Genomic DNA, 18,329 nt, shown 5'->3' with positions numbered 1-18,329 from the left:
AGAGGAACATGACAGTAATTTTTCTTCTTTTTATTACCTAACAGACTAGGTAGCATGGGATTTCTAAATGCTCATTAGTTAGCTCTAGCGTAAATTTGCTTTTTCTTCTTGCCGTTGATTTCTCTGAGCAAATATTTGTGATAAGAAGCCCCATACATTTTATTTCTCAGAGTATTTTTCTTAAACAAAAAGGAGAGTCAAGAAATGGGAGAAATAATTAGAGCTTCACTATACTGCACTCTGTTGGTATTATTTGGTAATAAAAACGTTTAATTTATGATGTGTTGAAGTGAGAGTTGTTTTTATTTAACTGTCTGTTGGGGAGAAAAGCAACTCCATGAATGGCGAAAACCTGAAGGTTTAGAAGTGATATTTAACCTTTGTCACCATGTAGGCAAAACATTTAGAAATGTCTCTATCTTTTAATAAGACCACCTTAGTGTCATGTGGTTACATTCTATAACAGCAAAGACACTAGTCTAAAAACTCAGTCAGACTTAGTCATTTTAATTTCTTGGTTTAGTCAGTGTTTGAGGGTAAAGTTGGCATTCTCAACATATTTTAAAGCAGGAGGCTGATTTTGGCCTGAAGCAAGCACTGATGTGTGGCTTTCTGACTCCCTTCCTAGGTTGTTGACTTCAGAAAATCCCTGAAGCTGTGGAAATTAGTCAAAAAATAACCCTGATTTAATCTTTTTATAGATGTTTGAAATTCTATTGCACCACAATAGAAGTAAGGTTTTCCCTTCAAGAGGTGTCAAATGGAGGCAAACATATACTGGAACAGAAACCAAATTGTCGTTTATTCTTTGATTATGACTTCAGCTTAAGAATTCACTCTTAATCCAAGATTTATGTTAGTTGTTTTTAAAGCAGATGTTTGCCGTTGAAAGGTAGAAATTTTCATTTGATCAGATATACCATGATACCGGAATTCACTCTCCAGCATTATAGTATCTTGTATTCAAAGTTATTTCCACTTTGACAGTAGTATGAGAGTATATAAATTATTTTGATCTGTCTTTTCCTTTATGGATTTCTGTATACAGTACAACCTCCAGAGCTAAGGAAGAAAGAAACTTGCCTGGTATTTCCTTGCACGATTGCAAGTGTGATGAGTTATTCTGGCCCCGTATAAATTAACGTAAGGTTGCCTTACTCCAGTTTATTACCGTCTGACCTCCAACCCAGGGGTCATAGAATCAGACTGATTAATTCAAGTTCTTGGTCATTATTTCAAATGAAAGTTCAGCATGGGGGGATAATTGGCTGTGCTGATGTTCTCCTTTAATTATACTATATTGTTAAAAAATTAGGTTAGCAGTACTAAATGTACTACAATGAAGGCAGACTCTACTAGCTGTCCTCTTCTGAACGCTTTATAGCTGAATTTCCCTCTCTCTCTTTTTTATTCTCAGAATATCAACACCCTTGAGAACAGAATGTTAATGCTTGATGGGATGCCGGCAGTCAGAGTCAAAACAGAGCTTTTGGAATCTGAACAAGGGGTAAGCAGAAGTTTCCGACGATGCCCCACCCCCTTCTCTTTAAGAGAGTGGCAGTGTTTACCTCCAGAGTGTTCTAAGGTTTGCAGAACACTGCTGATTTTTCACTTGCTTCAGCTTTTCTCTCTTGAGTAAAAATCATCTGAGACCATGGTTGATTCTCACCCATTTGCAACCTCAAATATTACTAACTTAGAAAAGATAAGTTCTTGAATTTAGGAAGGCATAGTGACCACACGGCTTTATTTAAATTGGTGAATGTTTTGGAAAACTAATTCAAATCCAACTCGCAGAGGAAGAATTAAAAAAATAAGATGGGACTCTAACCTCAATGTCAAGGTAGTTTGGTTCTTGCTAAGTTAGGAAATAATAAAGTACAGTTATGGGAATGTTACTGTTTTGGGATGGATTTCTCTTTTTGACATTTGTTTTTACCCTTTTTTATAGTTGATAGTGAGTTTGAAAAGCACATAAAAGCAAAAGAAAGCTTATTGAGCAATAACGTAGCCAAATTGACAGTTTATGGCTACTGAAAGTGTAAGGACTTAAGAACACAGCTAGATTTTTTAAAACGATGTGGGTGATTTTATAATTGTTAACATCTATAGCTTCACTAGTAAAAATCATAATCACCGCGACGTGATTCCTTGCAGCATTGGCTGACCACCTTTTGTATTTAAGGGAGAAAGCACTGCCTACCTGTCTTACTAAAACAGCATCACAGAGGCGAGTACACGTGACCGCAAAAAGGACATCGATTAAATATATATTTAATCTTAATCTTATTTGTGTATCCCTTATTCAAAAAAACCAAAACAAAACATTAGCAGTGTTTTGTAATTGAGCAATCAAATTTAAGTGTTAATAAACTCTCACTCTTACAACAGTCAGTACGCATGAGTTCCTCTGGGACCCCATTCAAGAGGTTAGGATACTGATGTACCAAAATTATTTTGTAATGAGGACACTCGAGGGCAGGGATCTCGATGGTTGCATTTAGAGAGTTCTCCAGTAACGTCCCCATTCCTGAGCACTATGTGGCAGGGTGTATGGCATCTCATGATATATTTCTCTTCCGTGTAAGTCAGTGTCTGAAACAGACCCCCATCCCGTAGAGCATATCATTTCATCTTTATGTTCAGCGTAGACTGTGGTAGCTCTGAAATGCACATTGTGGAGTATGTCAACCGAGAACATAACCCCACAGTCTGCGTGACATAATGACTGAGTCACAGAGATTCAACCCCAAACTTAGGCAGTAGAGCATCATGAAAGAAAAGACTATGTGTTGGTTATTAATAATTGCTTGTTCATTGTAGACAAACCTTTAGAAAAAATCATGTGTTCACCTGGATTTTCTAGCCTGACACTCATCAAGTTAAACTCTATATCCTCCAAACTAAGTAGTTCTTTACCTTTGTTTTCTTAACCAAACCACAGAAGGATGTGTTTTATTTCTTAGGAGTTCTGTTTTCTTAATCTAAATGCATTAGCATCAGTTTAATAAAATAAATTCCTACATACCCCGTGTTTAAGTTTAACAAAACATACAGACTGTAACATCTTATTTGGAGAAGGCAGCCTGATGGAGAAGTGAAAATGGTATGTTTCACAGTGTCGCTTTTATTTCACAGTATGTTCTTCCATAACAGTAAATCTGTTCAAGTCATACATGTTGGAGGGAGGCAAAAAAGTACAGAAAACCAGTCAGAATATGTTACCTGGGCTATTAGGCAAAGCCAGGAATAGTGCATTGTTGTCACCAGTCCTGGGAATCTGTAAGAACATCTAGGTACTTCTCTCTCCTTTACTATCATTTTTCAGTTTTAAGGTAAGGTTTGCATGAAAGGTGTAAGTATACAAAAAACAAAAGCCAATATTCCCAGGAGTTTTACAGTGTGAATAAGAAACTCATGTCACATTATTTATAGAAAGTATTTTTCTGTCCTCAAATAGGGACAGGAAAAATTGTAGGTTCTAGGTTTTACTTAATGCCTGTTCATTAAAATCCGTTTTCTTCTTTGTGAATGGAGCCGATGTTGGTACTTTAACCCTAATTTAGAATGTGTGTGTTGGAGGGGAATAGAAACTTCATTTATTCTTTTCCTTAGTCTCGTATATACTTTTCTTAAGTATATGACACGCAAACTTTTGTTCTCTTTCACAGCAAAGCTTTAAGAGAAGCAGACCACAGTGTTGAATGGAATGTATTATGATTTAACTATTTATAGAATACAATTAAGTTGTACTTAGTCGTTTGTAATACTTTAAATCAACTCTTCTTTAAACAGCTGAAATCTTGAATTTTAGTGAACTTTATTTTTCGTCCCTTTACTGGAGTTTTTTATTGGGGGTGATGGGATGGGTGATAATACTGTGTAATTTCAGAATCTCAGAACTACTTTTAGATAAGGAGTGCTAGGATTCTGAAGATTTCTTGATTTCCGTCTTACAGAACTCTCCTCATTGAGTATTAAAGGCTGTTTGAAGTTTGATTCTTCATAAGAAAATGTGAACATATTGGTGACATTAAAATCATCGCATGTGTGATTATGGGCTTTTGAAAAAGATGAGATGTTAGTTACAGTGAACAAAGCATTATAGAAATGTAACTGTGCATCACAACAATGAATGGGAAAGCCTGAAGCTTGCGCGTTAGTGGGATTCTCTAATCACTGTGGAAACCTAGTTCTGAGACTCTTCCATCAGCGTTAAGGGGAAAAAGAGCCAGTCTGCCTTTCAGGCTACAGGCATATTGTAAAGATCTGCTACTTTACATGGACCTCCTGTCTCAGGGCACCATGAAGGCATCTGCTCCTTCCCTCTTTCTTGTCATAAATAGTCCCTTAGGTCTTCGGCTGTCAGCTGGTCTCTGCATGTGCCCCCTCCTCTCCAAGGAATTCAGGACTAGATGAGCACATTTCAGAGCTTAAAGAAAGACTGTGGAACAGGCCGAGGTTGGCCACTCTGCTTTCTCTTCTCTGAAAAGTTCTGGCTGCCTTGCCTCTTCCTCTAAATAGTTCCGTGGTGTGTACGTGGCCCCATCTCTTTAATCAGATTCTAAGCTCTCAGAGGGCAAGAACTATCCCTTGTGTTTTTCTCATAGTTCCTGGCAAGTGCTCAGAAAATACGTGCTTTATTAAACTTGTCCAGGCATTGTAACTGGCATGGTGCAAAATATGAAACTAGTCAATAGCTGCTTATAAAGCTGCTCTGTCTACCTCATAGGGTTGTTGTGAACATAAAAATAAGAATTGGAAATATTGGAAATAATAGATTCCCTTTGGTGGCAGTCTTCATCTTGTAGCCATGTGAACTGGATGGATAAGAGTGGCTAATTCAGACCATCTCTGTGTGCCTTGCTTCTCTTTGGAACCCTTAGTTTTGTGGTATTGAAGTCGATCATTGTTGCAGTCTCCTGAAATGTGACCTAAGTTTTCTTCAGCCTTCTTGGTGATACAGCGCATGCTGCCGCGTGGTCCGTGGCAAGGTCATGTGCTCTTGTGATATACTTCAGGGGCACAGCGTGGAGTGACTTTGTCTGTGACCTTTGGTGCTTGTGTCCTGCTGTTCTAAGAGCTTCTCAAGTGTGCTCTCAGCCTTGGGATGTTCTAAGGTGTTATTAAGCCCAGGACTAAAGCAGGAAGAGGAATGCTAGAATTTGTAAACCCAGAGGTAAGGCGGTGTGCAGAGAACAGGCACCACTTCAAAGACATAAAACGTGATTTTATTCCTGGCCCTGCAGCTCCCTAGCTGGAACGGCATTGGGAAGGAACTGCCCATCTCCAGGCCTCTGTGTCTTCCTCTGTGCAGTGGGGATGTTAAGAGACGAGACCTTCCAAATTCAGTCTGACGGTCTTTGATTCTGGTCACAGGCATGGAGTGAGCGAAAGCATTTCCAGTGACGAGTCTAAGAGTGATACTGCAATGAAACTGCCTGTGTGTGGAAGTAGAAATGCACAGACTTTAAAGTGAGACAGACCTGAGTTAAGATGCTTCCTCAGCCGTCTCTGTCCACCTGTTCCTCCTCACCTGGGAGGTGGAGCGAACCATCCAGCCTCACAAGGGCCTGACTGCATGTGGTGGGTGCTCAAGAAATGTTCTCCTTTTGACGAACAATAGGATTATAAAGGGCCCCATTGCTTCACTTTCCGTTGCTGCAGTTCTCATAGGTACTTAGTAGAGGTTTCAACATCTGCATTAATTTGTAATCCTAAGAGAGGACTTCAGGTAAATCTTAAGCTTTGTTTTTTTATTTTAATTTTTATTTAAGCATATCTGGAGAAACGTTGCAAATTCTGCTTAGATTTTATCATGTAAAAAAATAGAATGATGGGGCTTCCCTGGTGGCGCAGTGGTTGAGAGTCCGCCTGCCGATGCAGGGGACACGGGTCGTGCCCCGGTCCGGGAAGATCCCACATGCCGCGGAGCGGCTGGGCCCGTGAGCCATGGCCGCTGAGCCTGCGCGTCCGGAGCCTGTGCTCCGCAACAGGAGAGGCCACAACAGTGAGAGGCCCGCGTACTGCAAAAAAATAAAAAAAAAATTAAAAAAAATAGAATGATGAAGCCAGAAATCAGTTATTATTTTAACACAGAAGTGATACCGCTTGGTGTGATAATGCTATTTGGCCATAATTTTTAAAAAAGGAGTCTGAGTTCACATACTTTAAAGACTTGTTGGTATATTTCCAGATGAAATAATTCGATGGCTGGGATTTGCTGCAAAATAAAAGGGGAGGGTGGAATGGATGGGGATAGAGATGCAGTAAGATTGGTCATGGTTCCATCATTACTGAAGCTGGATGATGGGTGCAAGAGGGCTTGTTTAACTCTTCTGCCTAATCTTATATATGTTTGAAATTCTTTAAAGTAAAATGTTTAAAAAAGCTCTCTCAATAAAAATATGAAAAATACGTAGGCATCAGAGGGAGACGGGAAAGAATCATTCCTCACTCAGTCACCCTCGCTCCTCGTGTTCTAAGGCCTGAGGGGTCTGCCACAGGGATGGAGCGGACCTGAGTCCTTCCTCCAACCACAAGGGTGTTGGAGCCCTTGGTTTTTCCTCCTCTCTCTCCTCTTTGTAGAGGCAGGTGAAGCCCTGATCCGCGGGCTTGTAGGCACAGGGAGGTGGCAATAGCGTGGCTGAGGGAGAGAAGGAGATGGGATGTTCTGCCCATTTTAAGTGTTCCGAGCAGTTGGTAATTGGGTGATAAAAGACCCCTCTGTGTTACACAGTGGGAGACGGCCTAAGGTCGCTTTACCACAGCCCGGGAGCTGGGGAGGGGACAGGTATGGCGGCGGATAGGTATGGTTCCATGGCTTCCTAGCAGAAAATATCAGCCCTGGTCGGACCAGAGATCTCTGAGCGCTCTAATTTTAGAGGTAGGACAAAAGAGAATAATGGTTCTTTCCCCTGGAGGCTTGCAGTGCTTTTGCAAACCGTTCAGTAGGACATAGCAAGGTGTTGAAGACATTTCTGTATCAAGGAGAAGTAGCGCCATTAAGGCGACTATATTGTCACGTCCTTAAGAGCAGAGCTAATGCTTTTTGTTTCTCGTTATTCCTCATCCTCCCAGCGCAGGGAACTGATGCTTAGGCAGAGCTCAACAAAGAGCGATCAATTCAGATGCTCTTTATTGTAAGTGGGAGCCAGTGTCAATGGCAGAATTGAGATTTCGAGACAGGTGCCATTTTGGAAAAGCCGCCAATTCTTAGGTTTGATAAACAAAGAGAAACAGGTGCAAGTGTTGTAGCTGAACCTACATGTGTGCTATGCAGTGCTGATTGGAGACAGGCAGTTACATTAAAATTCAGTGGCTTTAGAGAAAAACACTCCACAACACGTCTAACTTCTTTTTCCTCAGTAAACCACTATGTTTAACTTAACATAGAAGATTTAATATACATTAGTGTGTCAAGGCTTAGTAAGACAGTGTTACTTTAATGACTATCAGACGCGCACGAGAAGGCATTATAAAAATGCCACTTGCATTTCCCTTCCACAGTGCCTCATTATTACCCCCTCTACCTTGGGAACAGGGGCCAGCATAGCTAGTAAATCGGTAGAATTATCTTAGACATATGATGTTGCTTATCTCTTAATATTCTCTGATGACCCACTACTTGAGATCTTTTGATCCGTAGTCCACTCTTTGCATGTCACTACCTGGCTTCAAAGAAAAGCATACGCAGAAGCTACGTTATTGCTAATACAAGAAGACCATTATTTTTTTAAAAAGCAGGAAAAAATATCTGCACTTGCAAAACTCATATTTTAGGGAAGAGCTGTCCTCCTGTAGAAGCAGAGTTGGACTGATTTTAATAATGTCAGAATGGCCAGTAAATGTATTAATAGAAAGAATTGAAAATCAATGAGCTGTGATAGTAATTACAGATAGTACCCAAGGGAAATATAGCAGGCAGCCAGACCCTTTTCCTCGGGGCCTGCCCTGGGCAAAGCTATGAAGCTGATAATTCTGCCCCCTTTCTTTCCCATTAGCAATGTACTTTCTCCTTCAACTTTATTCCCTTCCGCCTGCCATCCAGACACCCTTGACCCCTCTGTGCAGTGTTAGTTCTTGGTATCCACAGATGACCGGTTCTGACTGCAGTCGTATTAATTGAGGAGAATGTGAAATGCTATTCTTTCCAAGCATTATTTGCATTTGCACAGGGTCAGTGCTTTGTAAAAAGGAACATTTTTTTAAAGAAATTTCATGCTCTGAGTAATCTTGATTTGGGGGAAATTAACCTTTCCAAAATATTTCAGCTTATGAACGATCGTGTTCTCCTTCATGTACCAGTCTTTGTAGTAGAATCAGGAAAAAAAAAATCTGGAGCATGAGGTGTATATTTCTCTGTGTCTAGGTGTGTTTTCTTATACTAATATTTATATACTGATTCAGAGTCTATAAAGTGCCTCACAAAAATATCTTATGTAGCCCTTGGAGGACTTTCTGCTCCTGACTGTTAGGGATTAACTGCTATGGGTATCAACCTCCCACCGTAAACACTAGAAAGCCAGACAAAATACATGAAATGTTTTTCACGTATTGGACAATAGGCAGTTAAGGACTGTGATCCTTGGGACGTGGGACGAGAAAGGGGGTGATGCTACTCTTGCCTCAACCTCCTGCCTGGAGGCAAAGAGGGAGGGCGGACCCAGAGAGGGTCTAGCAGTCACACTGAGCTAGGCAGGCAGGGTTTGGAATTTGGAGAGGTCAAGGCAATTAATTTTTAAAGAGAACAATAACAGAGAGGACGGGGTTGTACAAAGAGGGCTCTGGGGATCTTCAAACTGGTCCCTTTAAGGGTTTTGCTAAGTAATGATCTGCCTGTGTGAGGAGGAAGGCAAGGAAAGAACAAGGATGGCAACGGGTGGAACGATTCTTGGATGTCACATAAAATTCACAGAAACCATATGGGAGAGACCTCTTCATACATGGGCATTTGGTAGAGGTCTCAGAAGGGCCACAGCTTAGTAATAGAACTGAATTAGTTCCATAATAGTCTGGTCTGGACCTTTCCATGACAGAAAGGATCAGACTGATCTGCAGGTTACTTAGTTGTGCCAGAACAGAATCCAACAGTCTCAAAGGAGGACAGATCTAGCCTTCAATAACGTAAAAGTAACAGTGTCGTGGCATTTAATCAAAATCGATCATATAGAAAAAAAATTTAAAAGCTGAACAGAGTCTCAGTGACCTATGGAACAATCCCAAGTTGTCTAATACATGTACAATTGGACTCGCAGGACAAATATTTGAACAAAGAAATGGCTGGACATGCTCCAAACGTGATGAAAACTATAAACCCACAAATCCAAGTTCAGCCCCAAGCAAAAGAAATCACGCCAAAGCATATAATAATCAAATTGCTGAAAACAGGTAATGAAGAGTAGTCTTAACAGCAGCCAGGGGAGAAGGAGGAAATATACCTGCCATACAGTGGAACAAAAATCAGACTTCTTATCAGACACCATTCAGGGCTGAAGAAAGAACTTCCTTAGGTAGCGGTAAAAGGACACTAGATAGGAATTTGGATCAACACAAGGAAATGAAGAGCACTCAAAATGGCAAATACCTAGGCAAATATAAAGATTAAAAAAAATTTTAGACGAAAAATTGCTCAAAGCAAACATAATAACAATACATTATAACATATATTGAAGGAAAATGAGTAACAACAGTAGCACAGAAATGGGAGGATGGAAGGAAGGATACTGTTGTGTGTGTGAAGAGTTGTGGTATCATTTGAAGGTAGTCTGTGTTAAGTTAAAGGTGTAACGCTGTAAATCCTAGAGCAGCCCCCCTACACACACACACACACACACACACACACACACACACACACAAGAAAACAACCAGATAGTATCTAATAAATCAATGGTAGAGATGAATTGGAAACATTTGAAAAGGTACTCAACTGTATTTAAAAGAGAGCAAGAAAAGAGGAAAAATGAACAAAGGACAGGAGAAATAGAAAACAAATAGCAGGGTAGTGCATTTAAACACAACACCTTGATTATTGTATGAAATGCACATGGTTTAAGCACTTCATCTAAAAGACAGATTGTCAGATTGGAAATAAAAGTAAGATGCAACTACATTCTATCTACAGGAAACTCCCTTTAAAGATACAGATAGGTTAAAAGGAAAAAGAATCAAGAGTAGTCAAAATTACGAAACAGAAAATGGAATGGTGGTTGTCAGGTGGAGGTGGACATGGGGAGTAGTTTGATGAGGAGAGAGTTTCCATTTTGTGAGATGAAAAAACTGTAGAGCTCTGTTACAACAACAACGTGAATGCAGTTGACACTACTGAACTGCACAGATAAAAATGGTTAAGAGGGTAAATTTTATAGTATGTATTCATTACCACAATGAAAAATAAAAAAAAAAAACATTTAAAACTCCAGGGAGCTGATGTTTACAATTGTCCAAGGGACAGTTTAGTATGGATTACTAAACTGAATGGCTGAAGGAGAATTTCAGCAGAAATTGCTTCAGGCAGTTCAAATGGTAAGTGACTTTTTAAAAAATCTGTTTGTTATAGCAGCAACTATGTGTAATATGAGTAATGGCCCTATTTTTACTTAAAACGGCCGCTTCTTAAATGAATGTTGGCTTTGACAACACCCTTCTTCTGACTCTGGAGGAAGAAGTTTTATGTGAAAAGTGAGGTTACAGTTGAGGAACCAGGCAGGGGTTGTTATGAGTGCCAAGCCTCTGAGCAGCTGAACATTTAAGTATAGCTTGTATTCAGCCCTCCATATCTGGCGTTCCTCCATATCTGTGTTCCGCATCCCCAGATTCAAGCAAGGTGGATCATGTAGTATTTACTGTTGAAAACAGTTGACGCGGAAGAGGACTCATGCTGTTCCAGAGTCAGCTGTGTCTGTGTTTAGTCATCCCAGTCCTGTAGATTGCGGGTCCTGTCGATCATCCAGATCAGAAACGTAATTCTTATGTCTGGTAACATTTTTATCATTGAAAAATTCAAATATATAAAAAACCCATCGAGAAAAAAATAAAAGGCATGATCACACTACCTTGAAATAAAAGCTGTTAATAGTTTAGAATTTTTTCTTCCAGGAAATTAATAATTCTGTAATAGACATTCTTTTAAACAAACAAAAAGTAAAAGGATAGGAAAAGATGCATCATGTATACACCAAATAATTACAAAAAAACAAAACTGCAGTGCCTGTATTATTATTAGAGAAAATAGATTTAGGGACAAGGGGAACCAGAGATAAAACATCTCATAATATAAGAGAGTCAATTCAACAATCCAAATTGCTTTTTTACCTTAGTAAACCCTTGAGTCAATATAATATTAGCCCTATTAGTCATTAAAATTGCAGAGATATTGTACGTCCAAGGTCATATCACCAGTAAGTAACAGGCATGTAACTGGAGTTCATGTATTCTGAATCAGAATCTTTTCATATTGCAAGCTGTCCTTGACAGTATTATAACTAGTCATCACATTGGAAATGATCTGATTTCAAATAATTTCCACTACAATATTAATGTTTAAGAAAAATTTTAGATCTTATGAAAAGTTTTAATTCAGTACTCCAATAAATGCAGATTTACCAACAGAGGTTCAATGCCCAGTGAACACAGTAGCACGAAATAAATATGAACTCTTGGAATCTCTCTTTTACCTTAATTACATAGGATTAAAAAATATTTTACTACTTAGTGTATGTTTGTTTTAATATAAAATAACGTTTTCAAAAATTTAATAGTAAGTAAAAATGTGCAAAAATACTCCCTGCTCATCACATTGGCAAAATTTTATTTCACTGTGTGTCTATCAATTTTAGAAATCAACAAATTGAGCAGAGCTGACAGCACACATTAGATGCACCTTCTAGAAAACTGTCTCTCTGTCTTAGTATTTTGAGAACCCAGAATTTCATAAATATGTAACATCAGAATGTCAACAGTTGTCTTTTTTTTTCATTGCTTTACAAATTATGTCAGAGTCATCACTGAGGAAAATATATACTTTGCCACCAAGGCACATTCGACCTGGTGATAATTTTGATCAATTTAACGTCTTGCTGAATGGTCGTGTCTGTGGCCTGTGGAAAAATGAATTTGTCTCTAATCTGCTGGTCAGTCCTTTTTCTTCTCTTAAGGGCATGTCGTCCGGAGATTTTCTTAATGAAGAAATATGTACTTCTCGTCAGTCATAAATGAGCTGTGAAGTTCAGATGACTCATAGTCTCCATGACCAATTCTATTTCCAATTTTAATTTCACTATTACGCTCTTGTCATGACTAATTATATCTTTTTCAATAAAGCCATGCAGATAATGATTGAGATTATTTAGTCTTAAAGCCTATATCTGCTAAACAAGACAATCTTACTGTTCTTTACAATTAAGATAAAGACTGTACTGTTCTTAGGTTCGTTTTTTAAAGACCTCAGTTATATACTTTTTTTACCTTCAGATTGAAAGAAATTAATACAACTGTGGGTTTAAAATCTGCAACCTCCCTTGGCTAAGTCAGTTATAACAGGGTAGTAGAATAAGTCTCTTGGGTCACTTCAAGTGATAAATTTCATATAAAGATGAGTATTCAAACCATTTACAAATGAATCATCAATATATTACTCTATTTACTGAAAAAAATAAAGAGGCAAAGTGTTTGAGGTGAAGTATTTTCTATGAACAATGCAACGGCTACTGGCACCTTTTAGGGACCTGACAGTCTGGACATTATTTTCCCACCCATACGTATGACCTTCTCAGGTATAAGATCACATATTTTTTCCCCCAGTGAATATTGTACTTACTAAAAATTTATATATCTTGCTGAAAATTTCTTCAGTCTTTACCATCAACTATTTTGCAAAGGAACGTGATTTTCATACCCATCATCATTATTAATATGGTAAATAAATACCAATGATATGACAAAACCCTTAATGTCTGTTGTTTTATCAAGTCATAAAATAGATGTAGAGACAGTTATCTCTTTCCATTCACCTTGCGTGACTGTATACCCTCAATTTGCTCTCATTTCCCTCCCACCAAATTTTATTTGCCACAGTGACTTCTGATTTCCACGTTGACATTCCATAAATATGTAAAAGTGGAGATTTTGCCTTTGTCCTCTTTGGATTATTGTTCTTGGGGGTATATTCACATTTCTGTGCAGTGTTTTTGGATGACTGAAATGTTTCTGAGAAGGATGTGAAACATTTTCCTATATTTAAATTCAGGTGTAATAAAGGGTATAGAGTTCAGCTAGGTTAATGAAATTATATACATAATGCTTAACATAGTACACTGTGTATTAAGTAATCAATAAAAAGTAACTGCTCTTGGAATTGTTATTGTTAAGTCTGAATTTCTCCTTAATTTCATTATGTAAAGTACATTGCATATGTAAATTAAAATATATGTTCATTTATTCACATGGATTTTGGTGATGCTCCACAGTCACACTGTTTCATATGACACCATTATCAATTAAAAAATGGAACTGTCAATTTATGTTTACACAAGAGAAATAATATATATTGTGTTATTAATACCTGCCTTTATGCATAATTCACATTTAAAAATAAATCTTTAGTTCCGTATTCTTGAATTTTGCTTTGAAATACTATATCTTATTGTATGCAGCTAACTTTCCTTAAGCATAAAGAACAAGAAACAATTGTTACTGTAGAAAGCACTTGAAATTTTATTCAGAAACATTATGTGGCCATGATAGTTAAAGGAGTAGTGGTTTAAAAATAACTTTCTATTTTGTAAAACAAAACTAAACTAACTCTTTTCTAGTGAATATTTATAAAGTATTTTATTTCAAACTCCTATTTTCACAAAGACAAAGTTATATTGCCACCATTCAAAATCTCCATTGTCTTGGAAAATGTTTCATCTACAGAAGTATAGGAGAACTATAAGAGGCAAAAATAGTACATGCTATGGAATGTGACCAGTTTCCTAAATTAGTATCTTTTGCTTTTTCGTATAGGAAAAATGATGCATATTGTTATGCTGTAACATTCTGAAATCACTGGGGGAAAACAGTCACCAAGTAGTTGGTATTATTAGTTTTTGAATTACATGAGTTATTGTCTTTATGTCTTGTGAAATGTCTTGCTATTATAAGAGACCTATGGCCTTTGTTAGAAAAGAGTAAATTGTTCCCAAATGAAATGAAGTTTTACCTACATGATCTGACTCTCCTTTATGTAGCTGACATTATTCACGAAAACTTCTCAGCCTGCCCATTATCAGAATGTGTAGTGGCCCTTTGTGATTGCCTGACATCTTTTGTTTATCATCTTGACTTCCTGTTAGCTTCCATATTGTGATTCCAATTCCCCTGATAGAATCTTTACAAATAGCAAAAACACAACCAAAACACCCTGTAGTTCCTAGACTCTCTTGCAGCTACGACTTGTTGCCAGTGAGTTGCACCACCCACTAGAGGGACACGAGAAGGAGGCAGTGCAAGGCTGATGCTCTTTGGGTGAGTGCAGTGGCAAGAACTTCCGGCTTTTGGGAGAGGTTGTAACAGACTTTTTGGCATCAGATGCTGGAGGACAGTAGTTGTGGAATTTTCACTGGAGGAGACCTGAGGTGTGGTTGGGCTTTCTTCCACCCACATCGTTCCTGGCTATGTAGTATTTAAGCCTGGTTCTCTGATGTACCAGAAGATTTTATGAACTGATATTTAAAAAAATATATTTCTCTCCACTGAAACTCCTCCGAGTGGGTTCTGTTTACAGCTGATACAATGAGGTCTACTCACTTTCCTGCTTAAATATTTTGGGACTTACCTTGGTGACTCTCCATGGTTAAATGTGTGGGCTCTAGAGCCAGACTGGCTGTACTTATGTCCTGTCTCTAACATTTTTTCTGTGACCTGAGCAAGCTACTTAAATCTCTGTCTTATTTTCTTCATCTGTAGAATGGGGATTATAAGAGTACCTACCTACTGGAGTTTTGGGGAAGATGAAGGAGTTAATGTGTATTATATCCCTTTGCTGCCAGCTGTTGCTTCAACCTAATACCCTCTCTGTTCCTGTAGTTTGTTTAGGTCATGGTTATCCTCCAAGTCCCAGGACAAAAATCTCTCTTCCATAAAGCATTCCCATTGATCTCTCTCTTCTCTGCACTTTTATCGAATCTATCTGTAGTCACTACCCACCCAATTTAGCACTTAATTGAGCTCAAATTGCATGATGCATATTAACTCTCAGCTTGATTTCAAGCACATTTATTTGTTAATTCAGTCTCAGAACAATCATTTATGGTGCTGGTTGTTAGGGATCAAGGTATATAGCCTGACTTGAAAGAGCCCCATGGTTTATTAGGAAGATGATCCTAGTATTAAATTTCCCCAAAAGACTAGTTGTGGAGGGTGCCACTTACGGGTACTTCTGAGGGCCTGGTCCTTTATATCATCTCGTCTCACATTCCTGGTTGTCCACAGTGATCATCTCCACTTCAGCAGCGAGGGCAGAGTGAAAGAGGTATAATTCATCCCTTTGTTTGGACAACAGAACTCTGTTACTTGTACTATGAAGGAAGGATGCTGGTGTAGTACTGATTTTGGGGGTGATCCGTGCTCTTTGGGACTCTCCCACTCTTAGCTGACCTACTGGCTTCTCTCCTTCTCTTCCTCACCTTCTCATTTATGTTATTCCCCACTTTTGCTGTGGTACTGGATTTTCAAGCCTGTTTGGCTGTGCCAGATGAGATAAATTTGGAATTATCGATACTCGTTCACATAAAAGCTGTGTTATAGTTAAGTGGCTAGACATTTGAGTTCCATGCTTCACACCCTTTCAAATTCTTTATGCCATTTCATTTATCCAGTATGATTTCATTATAATTCTGTGTAACACTTTGGGAATCATCTATGGGATTGCCTTGGGCCCATTATTTTTATGGACCCAGAGTACTGCTCTGTCATGTTCTCATCTGGAGTCTTAAAATGGTGTGAGTGTGATTCTAGAGACGCTCCTTTTTACTGAAATCATACAGTACTGTAGACGTGCCGTGAATTTAGTCTGATTCTGCATAGCTACAATTACTTGGGTAATTCAAGCAGAGAAACCACATGCGCTTGAAACCGAACCATTTGTTGTGTCTTTCACGAGTTAGAGTGATTTAGTCTGATTAGTTTTGCAAAATAAGTTACCCTTCTGCAACATCTTTGGTTCTCAGTTATTTATTTATTCATTCATTAAAAAAAAAAATGCTGGGGGAGGGCACTGAGTAGATATACCTGGGAGAACCCTGAAAATATGAAGTTAATGTGTATATATCGAGTTTTAGGAGATTACACTTTGTTATGTACTGATGTACTTTGCTGTTTAACAAGCTGGTCATGCTATCTCTGAGTACCACTTCACATCTGTGAATGTCCTTTTCATGCTTCAGAGCAGTTTCCTGTGCATTATAGCTTGATGTCTGTATCAATTCAGTGAGAAGGTCAAATAGGAAGAGCTTTGCAATCACCATTTTTCACAATGGAAAACTGAGAAATTAAGTTGGTACACTCAGGAGCAGTGTGGTTTGTTAATCCCAAAGGATGGCCAGAGATTGCAGGGTTCTTGTATGACGCTGGGTGAGACTGTGAGCCGCGTTGAATTGGTGGGAGGTTACGTCAGTCTCTGGAGTCAGAGCTAGGGCACGGAAAGCAGCATTTTTCAAAGTGTGGTCTGCCTGGCTGGTGCACTGGGTTTGTTAGAGAAGCCAGTGGGTGTTGCAGTCTGGAGGCAGCTTAGGAATTTTTAACACCTGAAATTGATTAGTGGATGCATGTAAACTCTGAATGGCCCAGATGATTCCTTTAAAACTCAGTGAGGGTTGTGAGGATGTTGCATAAGAAGTATAGTGAGCAGCATACGGATAGTTCTGGGCCCACTTTCTCCAGCAGCCTTTGAGTTCCCGCGGAGCCCAGTGAATTGCCGTTGTCAGGTTCCAGCACTGTGTTTTCAAGTTCTAAGCCAATTACCGTTGAATTGTGAGAAACGTACTTAACTCTGTCTTTGAAGAAGTAGTTCACATTTCAGGCATTGACATTTTATTTTACATCTTCTCTACTAAGAGAGTGAATGACTCATTTGGAAGTTAAAAAATATTTGAACTTTTAAAAATATTGATTTTATAAGTGCCATAACTTAGAAGAGGAGGCATGAAAATTGGCATTTAAATGATGTCTCCAAAGATTCCACCTCTTTTGTACAGAATGGGACTCGCTATTGGAGTGAAGCTGCGGTGTCAGATTCTGAATTCACCCCTGAGAGCCTGGTGGTGGGGGCTGCAGAGGCTGAGGGGCTTCACATAAAGCCACCCTGCAGAGGGGCCATGGGTTAATATTCACTCTGTGCTCTCCGGGCCAGTCAGGAGCCCCAGCACATGATTTTTCTAGGGTAAATTTTTCTAGTTACTCCTCTGAATAGGTGTCTTTTTCTGATTTTTTTTCCTCAAACAACAAAGGGCTTTGGGTTTAGCCGAAGTCTTGCACAATACTTACGATAATGCGTGAAGTAGGTTCTTGACAAATGTTTCTTTCGTTTTATTTCATTGAGCCTGACTAAAAGTCTGAGATTCTGTGTTTATGTTCCTGTGACACGGTTTTCAAGGTTTTGCTGTGTAGAAGCCTGATTCTGTCACCTCTGACATGGATGGTCCAAGGGTCCGCCTTTCTCTTGGCTGTAAGAAGAGATGGATCGTATCCCCCTGACCTGAACAAATAAATGAACAAATTTTATCAAGTCTTAAAAGACCCATGTCACACTATTCCCCTCTCTCCCTTTCCCTCTCATTTTCTAAAATGCAGTCTCGGATGTCCCTTTGGCAGTGCTGTTTATCTGCCTTTGTCAGTCCTTAGCAATCAGAGATGAGTGTAGGTGACAGTTGAATGTTAGTGTGAGAATCAACACAAGTACCCCAGTGTCTGTTTTTTTAAGTTGACGTTTTATTTTTTTAAGATGGAAAATAATTGTCTCATAAATACTGTGTGTGTGTGTGAGAGAAAGAGAGAGAGAGAGAGAGACAGAGAAGTCTAGGACACCTTAGCTAAAGGAAAGGAGAATAATGACATTTATATAAATAATCATGGTTTCAGAAAAATCTGCCAGAACTACTGAGAACATGGTAGTTTTAACTTTTCTGAATAATAGAAATAATATTGATAGTAATAGCTTAATTCTCTATTTTCCTTTTTCTTTTAATACCTGGCAGGTGACTTTTTGTTTAGCCGCAGTAGAACAACCCTGACTTGTGAACACTCTTTGGAGACGTGTGATAACTGGTGAACTATTTCTCTTGTTGGCA

The 18,329-nt window shown here is 38.8% G+C and overlaps 1 protein-coding gene across 2 annotated transcripts in view; it reads left to right on the top strand.

The window, feature by feature from the left end:
* Positions 1-18,329, top strand: part of KLF12 (KLF transcription factor 12) — a 449,177-nt gene that overhangs the window by 201,986 nt on the left and 228,862 nt on the right. For both annotated transcript variants that reach the window (XM_059995628.1, XM_059995629.1), the window contains exon 3: positions 1,418-1,507. In XM_059995628.1, the coding sequence (XP_059851611.1) occupies positions 1,418-1,507 (90 nt within the window). The remainder of the gene's footprint in view (positions 1-1,417; positions 1,508-18,329) is intronic.

The sequence above is a fragment of the Delphinus delphis genome, chromosome 18 (assembly GCF_949987515.2).
Source record: "Delphinus delphis chromosome 18, mDelDel1.2, whole genome shotgun sequence".
NCBI classification, from domain to species: Eukaryota; Metazoa; Chordata; class Mammalia; order Artiodactyla; family Delphinidae; genus Delphinus; species Delphinus delphis.
Note: the sequence above shows the minus strand (reverse complement) of the source record. Positions and strands in the feature narration are given on the sequence as shown.